Here is a 14,627-nt window from a genome sequence, read left to right as displayed (position 1 = left end):
AACGAGCAAGGGTTGCATTTCGAATCTTGCTTGGGGATATTGTGTCAAACCATCAGAGTGAGTCAGGGAAATTTTCTCGTGTTTGTACCGGTCGCGTGGGTGAAAAATGGGCGTGTTTTTTCTGCACTATTTTAGAGATAAAAGATTGCAAGTTAATACAAGTAAAAGAGGTAATTGCAAGAGTTTAAGGATTTCCATCCCCTTACTGTTTGCAGTTAGGGGCAATTATTGCAATCCAAAAGTGTCAAATTGCTAAACTCGAACACAGGAGCTGAATATCCCATGTAGTGGTTTGAAATTCTATACTTGGCTTCTAGGGTGATAAATTACATAAAAATCTTGGGTTCTGGTTTAGCTTCATTACTCTTTCACCTTTGATTGTTTGTTATATATCCGTGAAGCATCGGGTTCGATAAATCTGGTTTGCAAATCGTATCCACCGGTCGTCTTTGCTACTATGAAGGGATGAAATTCAAGCAAATATGATCAGTCTCTGTAGTGAGTAATCAACTACTGACGTATTTTAAGAACAGGTTTTTTTGGTATGAATTCCCAGGGTATTCCATTTCGTTTCAAATTGCAATCGAATTTGCCACAATTTTCCACGGCTCCATATATAATAGTATGATCGATCCATTCCAGCAGCACTATCAACACCCTCCCAACTTGCTCTATGTTGCTAAGAAGTACGGATAATTCATAAAATAACACACCCTACTTTCCTCATGCGTATTTTACCTATATTATCGATACTTATCCTCCCTGGGTTAGCTGCGGCTAAAGGATGTGTTTGTGGAGGAAAGAGCGTGCTCAGTTACCTATCAATGGAGGCCGGTACGTTGTATTGCTGCATCGCGCATAGAGGTATACATAATATCATAGTAAATTGCATGATCGATGAGAAAAACGTACCGGGATTCGATACATGTTGTAAGAAGTTTACTGGGACGGGCGCATCTTGTTAATTCGACATTAGCTTTAGCCATGAACTTTAATTCTAGGCTTCTTCTAACTTCTATAATTTAATTTAATAAATGGATTTACATTGTATATTTTGAGCGTAGTGCAAGACGGAAGCACTGAAGTGAGAAAAAAATCAAGGCGACCTGCGTTTCGGATACTACAAAAGCAGATCTGAATTATCGATGGGGGTGCCTTCAATGCATCGCATATGGATGGAGATAAACCGGAGCGTGCTGCTCGATGTGTATATTTGGACAATTGCTCATGACGATTTCACTAGGAGAATCGAACTTCCGTTACCTAAGAAGCAGCATAAATGGCTAAAGAAATCAAATCGTATCCGGGAAAATCTACCTAGTTTAGGCTGCTACAACAACAGAACAGAGATACTTCACTAGAAAACCTTATTAATCGTCGCATTAAAGTGGGCTTGGTAGTGTATGACTGGTAAGAGAGTAGCTGAAGTCGAGTATATATTGTTCATAAAATCTCCGGAATCCAATGCCCGTATCTCCACAACTTTGCTCAATATACCACAGCAAATTTTGTTGTGGCTACAAAAGTAAATTTGTTATTATATGGTTCGCATTTTAAGAAGAGTCCTATAACTGCACACTTTGGTCTATTACTATTTTTTAGTGGCTAAAATTCCATTTGTTACTGGAGTTCATATTATAAAACTCAATTACTTTTAATATTTAGTTGGTTAAAGAGTCCATAGCTATGAACATCAATTTTCTCTAGAAAATCTCGAACCTAGATATTCACCTAAGCCTCAATTTTTTCATTTTCGGTCGTATCAGCCTTCCCTTCCTCTGACTCGATTTCCTCTTTCACTTTCTCTTTCTGCTGCGATGGCTGTTCTATATCTGCAGTTCCAAATAATCTCAAATTAAGAGATCTGAAATCCATTCAATAGTGAGCCAAAGTAACAATATTCCGTTAAGGTGCATTTTACTCACCGTCGCTCTTCCTTGTTCAGGAGAAGAGTATATGCAGTATTTGCACGCCAAACAGGTAAGTATACTGGTTCCCTGAGATGGCTTCTACACGGTCGAAAACTTCCATAAATTTGGTTGACTACTAAAAAGTGCTTAAAGAAGACACTTACTGAGCTTCGGGTTCTTTAGAAGGATCGCATATCACGATGGAGCAGCCAACGCCTATAAATAGAGGGAGAGGGAAGACAAACAGGTTAACAGCTCCTCATCTCATAACAGAATTAACGCCTTTACCCATGGATTCCATTTTGGGTTTTGTCTTTGCATCGAATCGATCGATCTTGGGGATGGTTTCCTGCAAAATTAGCCCCAAATCTTGGAAAGTAATGTCCACCTTTCGCTTATCCGATACAAATGGGGCGGCAAAATGGACGCTATCCGAATGGATGCGGTAAGGACAAGCAGCACCACCATACTCATGACGGACAAAAAGTTTGAGCCCAGAATTGACGACACGCAACCGAGAACTTTCAGGGCCTTGCAGAATATCTTTGACTGCCTTGGAAACAAAATAGATGATCTTGTTTTTTTGGGATTCTGAGCGGACGAGAAGCTGATCCATCGGGAAATTGGACGCAAACCCGAAAAACTCCCTAATGCAATCAAGGGGTAAGCATATGGAGACATCTGTGTGGGTTAGAAATCAAAATAAATACTTAGAGGAAACAATATCCTCATGATCCGATTCCAAAAACACAAAAGGTTCTTCTTTCAACGCGCTTCGATGCACTTTGCTCTCTTCTTTCTTTAGCTTTTCTTCGCCATCCTTCTCGCTTTTCACTCGTTTCGCCTCCTTGTCCTCTGACATGCTGCTCCTCTTTGCAGGAACCTTCACGTCTTCTTGCCCCTCTTGCCCTTCGTCGACCTCTACGGTTGATCCTTCGGTGTCTGCAACAATAGGGGTTTCTCCTTCTGTGTTTTCCTCTGTCTCTCCTTCACCCTCATGGAGCATTGCTTCCTCCTCTTCCTCCACATCCTTCAGTTGGTCGGCAAGCGGTAGGCCACCTTCTGCACTCGATTTCTCAGCCGATGTGATTGGGCCAGTTTTTTTGAAGACAGCAATAAAGAATCCACCCGTATCCTGATCATGAGGATAAATTCTTAAGCTTCGCTCAAGGTGCAAGTCTTCAGAGTCAGCTGGGGGGAAGAGGCTTGCGGCATATTTGCGACGAAGTTTGGGATTTTCTAAATCATCCAAGGAGTTTATCCATTTATTATCGCGGGCCATGACACGCCAGTGCCGAAGTCCAGGACGACGCTTAAGCTGAGGCAGTTCGTTAGAGACATCGATGAGCTCAAGTGATCCTAAAGGAGTGAGGAAAAAAGACGCATTATTAGGATATATGGATATCGAGTTCAGGTGGTAAGTTCAATACCTTTGCAACGACGAAGTACTTCTGCAATCACAGCCTCATTCTCAATGGGATTCAAGGAGCAGGTGGAATATACAATGCGCCCACCGATTTTTAGAAGCTGCACTCCTCGAAGTAAAATTTTGATTTGAGTTCTAATATATCGCAAAATATAAGGTATTATGAGGTATTCCACTTATTTAACTCTTTAAATTGAATATTACATGTGGAGGCCAAGACCATTATTAACGGTCCAGTCACGCCAGATAGCAAGGTTTTTTCGGAGAGTTCCATCGCCACTGCATGGCACATCACAGAGGACGCGGTCGAACTTTACAATACTTGGGGTTTCCTGTCCCTTTAAGTAAAATAAATAATAAAGATATAAAATAAATGGTTAGCAAACTAATTAGATTTAGGGGAAAAGAAAGTATTAAAAAATACGTTTGGTTTGATCTGTAGACGCGGGAACAAGGTTCCATCATGGTTGGTTACCATCAAACAGGGACTCTGTAAACGCCGCATCTGGTGAACCAACATCTGACTGCGTTTATAATCAGCATCATTGGCAATAACAAGCCCAGCTATTTTGGGTTATAGTTTAATAATCTACATAACATTTGACCAGACGGAAAAGAACTTACTTGGGACTTCATTGAGTTTGTCGTTAGCATGCACTGCCTCTATAATTTGTGCAGTTTTCGAGCCTGGCGCGGCACACATATCCAACACCTAGATAAAAGAACATAATGGTTAATCGACAATTTCCACTGCCTCAATATCATAACATTTTACCCAATGATGTGCTTTTACATCCAAGAGTAGTGGCGGGATCATGCTCACTGCCTCCTGGCGTGATAGGTTGCCCACCTCCGTCTCTGCTACGATAAACTGGTGAAATTTGGATAGCTCAGGAATAGCGCGCGCCTTACGAAGTTTGAATCGTGTCGGGGAGAATGTGTAGCCGAAATTATCGGGATACCAGGGAATGGGTTTGGGGGGCTCAATTGTTTCTCCTTCGACTTCAAGATTCTGGAGAGATGGAATATATTCACGCTCAATGGTGTCTCGAAGTTCTGAAGCGCGACTAGGGAGAAAGTATTATGAGAAGATTCAGTAACTTATACTTTAAAATGTTTGATACATGAATTTAATACCTCCTACTCCCCGTGATGCGAAAAGTGGTTGGCAAGGGCTGCTTCAATGTCTCGTAGAAAGTTTCCCATTCATTTTCGTCTAAAATGCCTTGCCCCTTATCAGACAAAATGCATTATTACAATGAATGATGCTAAAAAAGATTATAATAGTGGGAGAATACCTTGTAGTATTCAGTAAAACGCTCATTGTCTTGTTCAATGGCTGTGTAAGACTTCTGCTGCTGGTTAGGATCGTCGCGGCTTCTCGGCTCCTTTTAACGTTATTCAGGATAAGAAGAGTAGTAATTCATTTATCTGTAGGAGCACACGTACCTTATTCTTGCTAAATCTATTTTTGCGTTTCCTAAATCCCATCTTTGGTTTAAAAGTCAATCTTTGTGAATTATACCTCGATATAAAGCTCCTTCCGCAATTACTTCGCTAAATGTATGAGCAGTCACTAATCTAAACAAATAGGTCTGAAATCTATCTAGAGTTAACGTTTCATTTTCAAAAAATTGGCCACCATATCCTAGTATCACTAAAATGAATTCACCCAGGCGTGGCCATAGTGGAGAAAGCATCATCCTTCTTCTCTCTAAATTAGAACACCATGCGACACGATATACTAATCTTCACCTCCAATCTCTCCGTTTCCTCTCTTCATTCACTAACATCTCCACCCAAATCTCACATACTATGAGTAGTTTTCGTCGTCCCCCGCTCTCAACTGAGTGTCTCTCTCGTCTTATCTATAAACAGAGTCAAGAGGCTAATCTCTCACTTTCGATTTTTCATGATACTGCAGCTGAGATGGAAATTGAAGTAAGGCAGATGCAGAAGCTACAACACGAATTTGTTGGGCTACGATCGAAATCCATCGATGTTGCTAGCATCACGGCAGAGGAGGCCCTAGAATTTGCACAAAAAATGGCCACTTTGTACCGCCGCGATCTAGAAAGAAGGAAAGATCTAATTACCCGTTTTAATCTGGGCATTGGTGACCGCAGTGAAGAGACACTGCAACGGCAATGGGAAGTATTAGAACTCGATTTCGCTCTCGAGCGAGAAATGAGCGATCGGATTAGAGTGTGGAAACGCGTGCGTGAGGCCATGGAATTAGAACTTGTATAAATGCGTCATCTTGCCTGTATTATACTATTTAATCATGTATGATGCGCGAAACACTCATGTGGCATGACACGTTAATTTCGTCACAACAAGATGAAAACAGCATTGTCTTCACAGAGCGGATTCTTAGCATCTTCGTTATGAGCGGTTTAATTAAGATATCCAGATGCTTGCACTGCTTGAATGATATAATTTAGCCATCCACATCCTACTATTTTTTTTTTTTTTTGAACTTGTTGAAAATGTTAAAATATTAAATTATATAATGATCAATGCATGTTATTATCTCGATTAGAGGGTGAAATAAGGAAGGGGAGGAGAAAGTGAAAGAAAATCTAAACAAACTTCATGAACTATCTTCCTGGAGATATCTTCTCAAGCTTTCTATTCTCTTCCTCAATAGCTTCAAAGCACCTCGGCTTACGCAACTCAGTATGAATTCTTTTCCTCCCTTTACTTCTCCTGGGTTGTCTCTCTCATCTAGTTCCGAGCAACGCACGAGTTCTAGCCCCCTCTCTACAACTCTCTTTAGCGCGCCTTTACTGAAATAAAAATGCTTGATTTCTTCACTAAATGGCCGGGGTGCCGAGCTCAGGACGTGCTCAATGAATCCTAGCGACAAGAGGTATGCCTTTTCGTTATAAAGAAGAGAGTTTTGAACAGACTCTTGTTGCCCATAGAGTTTCTCATATCCAGCCTCGTTGAAATATGGTTCGCGCACGAGGACGAGACCTTGGAGGGAAATTAATAACTGCAGCATACTGCTACGAGGAGACCAGAGCTCAGTCTCGTCCTTTCCATGCCATGTATTCAATAAACTCAAGCACACTGAAGTACAAGTGAACATGTCAGAAGTTCCAATATTTACTCTCTTCATTGCATCACGGAATGAGTTACCTTTTCCATCAGCATATAAGTTCGGGTTCACTCGGGAAGCCCCACCTGTCCAACTGTGGAAGTAGGCGTGAGGGGGCTCTGAAGGAAAGTTGGCTCCAAAGCAGAAATCAAACATAAATACCGCATCCTCATAAGGGGTATTTGATGGGCCAACGATCAGGACCCTCAACAAATCCAGGCGATCAGCAAAAGCGCGGACAAGTATCCCATCTAAGTGTTGAAATAAGAATTGTTGTTGATAAATACCAAGGAAGTGTTGGATCAATACCTGGAAGTGAGCCATTCATGATCACGTGTTCCCGCCTAATACGTTTTATCCAGGCCGGGATTTGGCTCATGTTTTGGATGTTCAAGAAATGATGATCCGCAGGCGCTTCTTCAACTACAAGAAAAGGGGTCCAATTCTCGTGAACCTCAATGGGTGGTGCCAGGGGTTGAGGAATATTATCTTCCGAATCAGCTACGCGAGAAGAGTCGGTAAAAGACGGGGGCACAGGCAACCTCATATCCTCTGTCTCGCTCTTCTCCTCTTCATAGCTTTGCTCTCCACTTTCTTCGTTAGAGTCATCCTTGTAGTCCCCATCCTCGTCAGTTACTCCTTCGTTGTATTCCAAATTCTTTTCATCATCTTCAGTATTACTGATTGTCTCCCAGCTCTCGGCATCACTCTCATCAAACCCACTCTCATCAAACTCGTCATCGTCCTCATCCTGGTCTACGCTCACCAATTCTGCCCCATTCTCATCCTCTCCTTCCACAACAATAATCTGTCCAGCCGATACTTCCGCGGTTTCGCCATCAATAAACCGTACTACGACAGTAGGGCGGTCCAATTTCATCTCTACAATTTCGCCAAACCATCGTATACTCCTCCGATGACCTCGGCTGGCTTTACGGTCCGTTACGATTTGGTTGTTTTTAGTTGCCGAATTCGCAGCAGAAGAGAGCTGTTGAGTGACAGCTAATGGAGCCCCAAGGGGTGTAAGTAAAACCTTGTCACCGATACGAAATTGGAGGTCTTCGTGGGCTGCTACTTCATAGAGACTCAGGTCCTCCGATTTATCCTAATATAATTAGATAAGAGAATCACATTAAAGCGAAAAGGGCGGCGAATGCGACATTTACTTCAATTCCGCTTTCTTTGTGTTCGTTTAGCCATTTTACACGACATGTGCGCTCCTTGGCATTGACTGATTGAACAATTCCTATCCTTTCTGAATTTACAAATTTTTGGCCGTTATTCTCTTTGGTATCCACCTTTGAGTCCGCCTCGTGCTCAATTGTTTTTGAGACTACATAGTCATAAGGCCAGAGATCTTGGTCATCCACATTTAAATACGGCACCAGTTCGCATGATGAGATTCCCCGCTCTATGCTAAGATCTTGCCACTCGACATCAACCTTGCTTTGTATTCCGATGACACGCATGCAGGCATCATAATCTATATCATCCTCTTCCGATCCATTTTCCGAATCAGGAGTGGCCGAACTTCGTGAGTTATCTAAAAAATTGTTTCTCAAGGTTAGTAAGATCATTATTTGCACACAATTGTCTGCTACCATTTTTCTCAAAAAAAACGTGATCTCCAATGGCAAAAGTGGCGTGCTCTGCAAAACTCTTAAACACTTTAAGCTCTTCCAAACAATTAATTTCTTCGTCAGGCTCCACTTCAATATAGTCCCGAGTTCTCGTTTTCTAAGAAATAAAATAGTTAGAAAATCCATCCACAACTTTGAATCTTTCATTGAGCAAATGATGCTTGCCATTTGGTTACATGATAACCACCGCACTATTGCTCGAATTGGTATTGTATAAACCACAACACATTTGCAGTGTCGAGATGGATCGTACGAGCCTTTTATCCAACGTGCACTCCGAAGCACGACTGGTGCAGCATACACTTCCTATACCATACAAATATTCTCCTTATATATGGGGATTAAATTCGAGGATTCAGTTGTTTGATCACCAACCTGTCCAATTGGCAGGCGAACCGGATAAAAGCATGAATTTTCGTGAATAGCGCCATCAATATCCAAAAAATCAGTTTCCTCCACCATACATACTGCTCCATCAGGAAATCGTAATGTTATCAAGTCATATACTTCGTCTATCACCCCAACCCAATCATCCATAATTACATATGACCCCTCGGCATAGTCTTGACTATAGCGTAACCGTCGTGTATTCACCCCTCTAATCTCTTGACCAGTGAGAACATTAACGAGGTCTACTGTGACATCAACTTTGATAATTGTGCCAGACTGAGAATCTTGAGGATGCCGTTTCACAATATCTGAGTACATAAGTGATCGATCAAGGACTTTCAGGTCTGATTCACGGATAATCTGAGGGGCACTACCCGAAAGCCAAGATACTTAAATACTAAACTGTTAGCCACGGCATATATTGTAAAGAGTTCTCGTATTTGTAATCGTACCAATTACATGCCCCTTCGGTAGCTTAAAGAGGGTAGAGCAGAAATGCAACGGTAGAAATGAATTTACTTTTTTATGGTAGAACTACAGCGGGAATATATATTACCTCCGCGCGTAATATCCCCTTATTTTCTTCGTCTAAATCTTCGTGCTCGTGCTCAAGACACTGCCAGGAACGCATCACAATTCCAAGTTGTGACTCGTCAGCGAGGGAGCACACTGTGTCCTCTACGAAGATCTAGGGCATGAAGTTTAAGCTAGCGATTTCAATATGAAAGATAGGTTAATAAATGTACTCACTTTCGAAGTTAGAAGATCGCGCCCATCTGGTGTGAGGCTGTTGGCTATCATTGGTTATCAAATCTCGACACTAAAAGAAAAAATTAAAACGGATTTTGAAAGTAAGAGGTTATTGCAATGAGTGGCGCAGGCATTAAGTATATATTCGAAGTATGGCCTTAGACGCGATCGTAGTGTTGCAAAGGATGACAAAAAAATCGGGCAAAAAGGGAGCCAGTAAGGAGTCTAAAGAAGAAGCTGCAAGTTCATCCCCCGCCTCTGCTCCAAACTCCACAGATGAGCACCCTCCCGATCAAACAACTAACGATTCTCCTCGTGATAAGCAGATTGAAGAACTTGGGGCTGCCAAAGCCCAAGTAGAGCAATATCAAGTCCTCATCACCAAATTACAGGAAGCACGTGACGAACTTCGCCTTGAACTAGAGGAATCTAAGGAACGCCAGCGAAAATTCACCAAGGAATATGAAGGATTGGTTGCAGAGAAGGATAGAGTGACTAAGAATCTCGAAGAGGTTCAGAGGGTTCGTGATCAAGCCATCAAGGAGAAGGATGATGCGAAGAAAGAAATGCAAGAAGTTATGAAGAAGATGGAGCGTCGCGCGAAAGATCTAGCTGACACCGCAGAGGGGCTTAAGCATCGTGTCCAAGAACTTGAGCTTGAGCGAGAAGCTCATTTGAAGGAGAGAGAAGCACACGAACAGGCACAGAAAAATGCACAAGAGTTGGAATCCCAGATTTCCTCTCTTAATAAGGCTAAAGAGGAGCTAAGAAAAGAACTCGACGAGTCCCGAAAGCAAACTGAAGATATAAAAGCAGAAAGAGACGAAGCAAAAAATGAAGTGGAATCGCTGAAAAACCGCATCCAGCAAACAAGTGTGGACTCGGAAGAGCTGAAATCTCTTCAGAAGGAGCGAGATGACGCTAAAAACCAATTACTTGAGCTTGAGGTCCAGCTTGGAAATCTCAAAAAACAAATTCAACAAGTCGAGGAGGAGCGAACTGTACTTCGCGGTGAGCGCGACACTCTTAAGGCTGAAAAAGACGAGGCACTTGGTCATCTTGACAAGCTGAAATCTGAGTTGGAGGAAAAGAATGCCAAACTTGAGGAGATTTCGGATATAAATAAGAAGTTAGAGGAAGAATCTACTAAATCAGGGAACGCTGCAAATGAAGAACTATTGAAGGAAAAGAACCGGATTGAAACAGAATTAAAGGAAGCACAGGAGCGCGTAAGACATGCTGAAGGAGAAACGAGAAAACTGAGAGAATTGATGGAAACAGAACGGGAAGAGAGTGCCGAAAAAATCAAGGCCCTTGAAGCCAAAATGACAGAATTTGAAGGGAGTGAAGAAGAGAGACATAGAAAATTAAGTGAGCTTGAAGCGGAGCTCACTCACACCAAAGAGAGATTAAAGAGTATCGAGGAGGAGAAGCAAACTATTGTCACTAAGCTAACGGAGGAACTCAACGCGGCAAAGTCGGATCTAGGGGTTGTTCAGAAGAAAGCCGAAGATGCAACCAAGGAGGTGGAGAGACTGGGGCAAGCTTTTGCAAAATCGGAAGAAACGCGGAACGTTCTCGAGTCCGATCTTGCGAAACTGCACGGTGCTAAGACGTCCGCACTCGAATCACTTTCTGAAACGCAATCGCTATTAAACGCAGTCACCGCGCGCGAGTCAGAGCTCCAACAATCCATTGACACCCTCAAGCGTCAATTTGAGGAGAAAACCTCGGAGACGGAGCAATTGCGTAAACAGCTCGGTGAAGAGGAGGACAAAGTGAACCGTTCTATGGCGCTACTCAACAAGACCAAGAAGCAAATATTGAAGCTTGAGAAGGATCGGCAAGAGGCTATCGAAGAGTTAACACGAACTAAGGAAACCTTAAAACAGAATGAGATTAACTCAGAAGCGCAATTGAAGCAGGAAACCTCGCGGCTGAACCATAAGATTAGCCAAGTTCAGGCCGAATTGGCCAAGCTAAAGACTACGCACTCCGAAGTGACAAGGGAAAAGGAAAGTCTTGTTGACCAACTTCAAGTGAAGCAAGTTGAGTTCGAATCATCACAGTCTGCTCTTGAGAATCTTCAGCATCGCCTCACCGAGACTTCCCATCAGTTGAAGGAGGCAACGGATCGTGCGCAAGCTTTTGAAGAGGAGATTGCAGAGTTGAGAAAATCGCTTGGGGAAAAAGGACGAGAAGTGGAGGAGGCACAGAGGAAACTCTCTGAAGTAGAGCGTGGCCACGAACTTGCCGTGATGCGCGTTAGAAAGGAATTACGGGAAGCAAAGGAGGCACGGGAAGTAGCGGAAAAAGAAATGGCTAGCTTAAAAGATAGCTTCTCATTAGAAAAAGAGGCCTTAAAACAGGAGCTGGAGGCGAAAGACGAGAAAATAAATCAGATTAATAGTGACCTTATCGGGCGAGCGGAAGAAGTGAAGCAATTGAAGAATGGAGGCGAGGTATTGCGAGGTAAAGTCAAAGCATTGGAGGAGAAAATCACACAGCTCGCTAACCAGTCGACGGAGATGGAAAAAGAATTGGTATGTAGTTGGCTAAATCTTTTTATCTTCTCTGCCAATCTAACTATTTTGGTTTTCAAATGGAAACAATAGGAGGCCGCACGTCAACAAGCGGAACAGGCATTCAAAAAATGCGACTCCCTCTCCAAGGATCTCGAGGAATCTAAAGTACGCGAGGGCCATCTCAGATCCGTCAACAAAACGCTAAAAGAGGAAGTGCGAAAACTTTCAAAACTACAGAATAACACTGATCGTCCTTCCTCATCTACACCCGTATCCTCTACAACCACCTCTCCCCAGCCTCCATCCGGGTCGCCACCCCTCCCAGGAGGGAGCGGAAAACAGGGAACTCCTCCTGCAACCCCCTTATTAACCAACATGCCGACCACTAAGGAAGAAGAGGTCAACTTGGAATATGTACGCCATGTCATTCTAAGATTCTTGGAGGTAAAGCCGATGCGACCACAGCTCGTGCCGGTATTGGCCACCATTCTGAAATTCTCGCCGGAAGAAGTAAAGCGACTACAAGCAAAAGCTATATAACTCACTCGTTTTCCACTTAACAGCTTTGATTATCATTTTTCTTAAAGGTTTTTATTGCACGTGTGGATAATTGGGTTTTTTATCTTTAGAATTTGTAAGATACTCTTACTTCTCCAATTATATTTATACAAAAACTTGATATTCCTTTATACATTTTCGCCATTTTTTTCCTCGAGAGTTACTGTACGGGGACATTTAATTCTATTCGCCAATTTTTTCACGAGTTCTGCAAAGTGGCAATTTTTCTTTAGCCGTGAAATCATTCCATTACTCGCGTTCACACTACTTATACACACGATAAAATCATATATAAGGACTTCATTTTTCTCATCTCGCTCTTGTCCGATTCATACCATTCGTTCATCTTATTTGCGGTTGGACACTGACGTTTAGATTTAGATATAACAGTAATTTTAATTTTTGGCCGTTATTAACTATTGGATCAATAAATTCTTTTTGTCAGCAATAGTTCCCATTATATATACGGCCAACATGGAATCCTTCAACACCACACGTCCTAACTGGCAGTCGAGCGACAGGCAGAGACAGTCTCAATCGCAAAACCCGGAACAGATAGATCCTTCTACGCCACCATTTGGTTTTATCCGCATCAGCGGAACCGAAACTCCCACCGGAATGTCTAGTAATTAATCGCCCCATTCTAGTTATTATGTCCTTCTTCACTTATTCATACTTACGTTTATTTTAAGGTTCATGGGACAGTGTTTCCCCTGCCGATGCCCCAACCCCTGAACTTGTTAATAGTGGAGTTCTTATAGCCGGAGAATGGCAGCGAGAGCTAGAGAGCAGACTTCCACCTCCTGCTGTGGGGGTAACTGGAGAGGAAGAGGAAGGAAGTAGAAAATACGCAGAGAAGGAGAGGCTGGAGGATGCGATGTAATATATATGTGAAGATGCATATATTAAAATTGAGATTAACGCCAAGTTTTATGGTAGACGAGCCGCCTTTAATAACTCACTGGTGACAGATGAGAGTTTACGTATCTTATCGCCTGCAACAAGTTCCCCAAGGATGTATCAGCCAGGAACTGCAGCCTCCGAAAGAATAAATCTTATAATGCCTAAAGATTTTAATGAACAGAAACGACCCGGAAGCCGTGCATCCACACATAGCGGGGAGCATTCTGCCGAAGAGCATGTTTCCTCTAAGTCCTCGCCTCTCTCCTCAGCAACCGAACATCACCGCTTTACTGATGCAAAGCGCTCTGCAAAACCCGAGAAAAATCATAACGAGAAAAAGAATGAAGGCAAGTGGTGGTATCAAAGAGAGATTACGATTCCAGGCTGGATTGCCTGCTTAATATTCGTGGGCGGACTTGCAGTGGGAGTATCATTCGGGAGTTTGCGATGGAGCGGATGGCGTTGGACAGAAGTCCGTGGATGGAAGATTTAAAATAAATCTCTGACGAATAAACAGATAAAGCGTCTGACGCTTCCTCAATGTATTTGATGGTTATTTTTATATTTGTATGAGATCCTTTTTAAAGCTTATAAAATATGTTTAAACTGAGGCTACCCTGCTAACCACCAATAGAGAAATGTGCAATATTTCTGTTGATTTTTAGATGTGTGGAGTGCAGTCTTATGGATACCATCTAAACAGGTACTACCGCCATCAAATTAAATTTCACAATCATTTTAGCCTCTAGCTCTCGTATCATAAAAAGTCTTAAGCCCATTCTCCCAGGCTAGAACTCCCATTTTTAATCTAGATTGGAATGCCACAAGGCTGCTCGCTAGCTCCCACAAAAATGCTGAGTAGTCTTTTATCAAAGTTCAGCCGAACTCACGAAATAATTGATTGAAGCTATTCTGTCCTATGCTCTTTACGTTGCTGGCAAATAATGATATCACTTGTGATCCGGACAACCGTTTATTTAACAGATGCTCAGGTTACTATACCCTCACCAGCAGCATCTTAAAATGGCAAATATTTCGGATGCAGCCTAATTGGTATTATTTTTACTCTACGCGTTCTCACGTCTGAGCAACGTCTAACCAGTCTCCTTGCTTGTTCTTAAGCTTATTTAATCTAATCCCACAACCCCCTTGGGGAAAAGGGCTAAAAAAATTAAGCGAAATTGCCCACCAGAAACCTAGCTCACCATTAGTTTGGATGTGGCACGGAGGCCTAAATTGCATGTGTTGGATAATGAAATGATCTTCAGGTTGGACCCTCTGAGTATACACAGCGAATTGTTTTATCTAGGGTTCAGATCACCATCACCCCAATACACAATAATCATGTGCGGCCCACCCCTTCGCCTAGGGCGCCCAAAAGGGAAGCCCATCCTTATATTGATTAGGATATTTCTCATCGCA

The 14,627-nt window shown here is 42.5% G+C and overlaps 5 protein-coding genes across 5 annotated transcripts; 3 read left to right on the top strand and 2 right to left on the bottom strand.

The window, feature by feature from the left end:
- Positions 1 to 1,731: 1,731 nt before the first annotated feature.
- Positions 1,732 to 4,827, bottom strand: VTP21DRAFT_5252 (uncharacterized protein; the record flags this gene model as incomplete). The annotated part of the gene is made up of 13 exons (XM_069395753.1): positions 1,732 to 1,864; positions 1,926 to 2,009; positions 2,075 to 2,126; positions 2,199 to 2,557; positions 2,621 to 3,269; positions 3,341 to 3,471; positions 3,541 to 3,674; positions 3,761 to 3,900; positions 3,961 to 4,048; positions 4,112 to 4,403; positions 4,474 to 4,568; positions 4,635 to 4,724; positions 4,786 to 4,827. The coding sequence occupies 13 exons, from the start codon at positions 4,825 to 4,827 to the stop codon at positions 1,732 to 1,734; spliced, it is 2,289 nt and encodes a 762-aa protein (XP_069248326.1).
- Positions 4,828 to 5,151: 324 nt separating this feature from the next.
- VTP21DRAFT_5251 (uncharacterized protein) lies at positions 5,152 to 5,586 on the top strand (the record flags this gene model as incomplete). Its single annotated transcript, XM_069395752.1, has 1 exon — positions 5,152 to 5,586. One exon carries the CDS (start codon positions 5,152 to 5,154, stop codon positions 5,584 to 5,586), a length of 435 nt encoding a protein of 144 aa, XP_069248325.1.
- Positions 5,587 to 5,929: 343 nt separating this feature from the next.
- On the bottom strand, positions 5,930 to 9,270 carry VTP21DRAFT_5250 (uncharacterized protein; the record flags this gene model as incomplete). Its single annotated transcript, XM_069395751.1, has 10 exons — positions 5,930 to 6,411; positions 6,481 to 6,690; positions 6,749 to 7,544; positions 7,606 to 7,982; positions 8,041 to 8,176; positions 8,245 to 8,385; positions 8,455 to 8,858; positions 8,922 to 8,943; positions 9,026 to 9,157; positions 9,220 to 9,270. 10 exons carry the CDS (start codon positions 9,268 to 9,270, stop codon positions 5,930 to 5,932), a joined length of 2,751 nt encoding a protein of 916 aa, XP_069248324.1.
- Positions 9,271 to 9,371: 101 nt separating this feature from the next.
- Positions 9,372 to 12,284, top strand: VTP21DRAFT_5249 (uncharacterized protein; the record flags this gene model as incomplete). Its single annotated transcript, XM_069395749.1, has 2 exons — positions 9,372 to 11,762; positions 11,835 to 12,284. 2 exons carry the CDS (start codon positions 9,372 to 9,374, stop codon positions 12,282 to 12,284), a joined length of 2,841 nt encoding a protein of 946 aa, XP_069248323.1.
- Positions 12,285 to 12,776: 492 nt separating this feature from the next.
- Positions 12,777 to 13,698, top strand: VTP21DRAFT_5248 (uncharacterized protein; the record flags this gene model as incomplete). Its single annotated transcript, XM_069395748.1, has 3 exons — positions 12,777 to 12,927; positions 12,995 to 13,181; positions 13,242 to 13,698. 3 exons carry the CDS (start codon positions 12,777 to 12,779, stop codon positions 13,696 to 13,698), a joined length of 795 nt encoding a protein of 264 aa, XP_069248322.1.
- Positions 13,699 to 14,627: the final 929 nt, after the last annotated feature.

The sequence above is a fragment of the Calcarisporiella thermophila genome (genome assembly GCF_041956535.1).
Source record: "Calcarisporiella thermophila strain CBS 279.70 unplaced genomic scaffold VTP21scaffold_21, whole genome shotgun sequence".
Lineage (NCBI taxonomy): Eukaryota > Fungi > Calcarisporiellomycota > Calcarisporiellomycetes > Calcarisporiellales > Calcarisporiellaceae > Calcarisporiella > Calcarisporiella thermophila.
The sequence above is the reverse complement of the archived record's forward strand: the minus strand, read 5'-3'. Positions and strand labels throughout refer to the sequence as shown.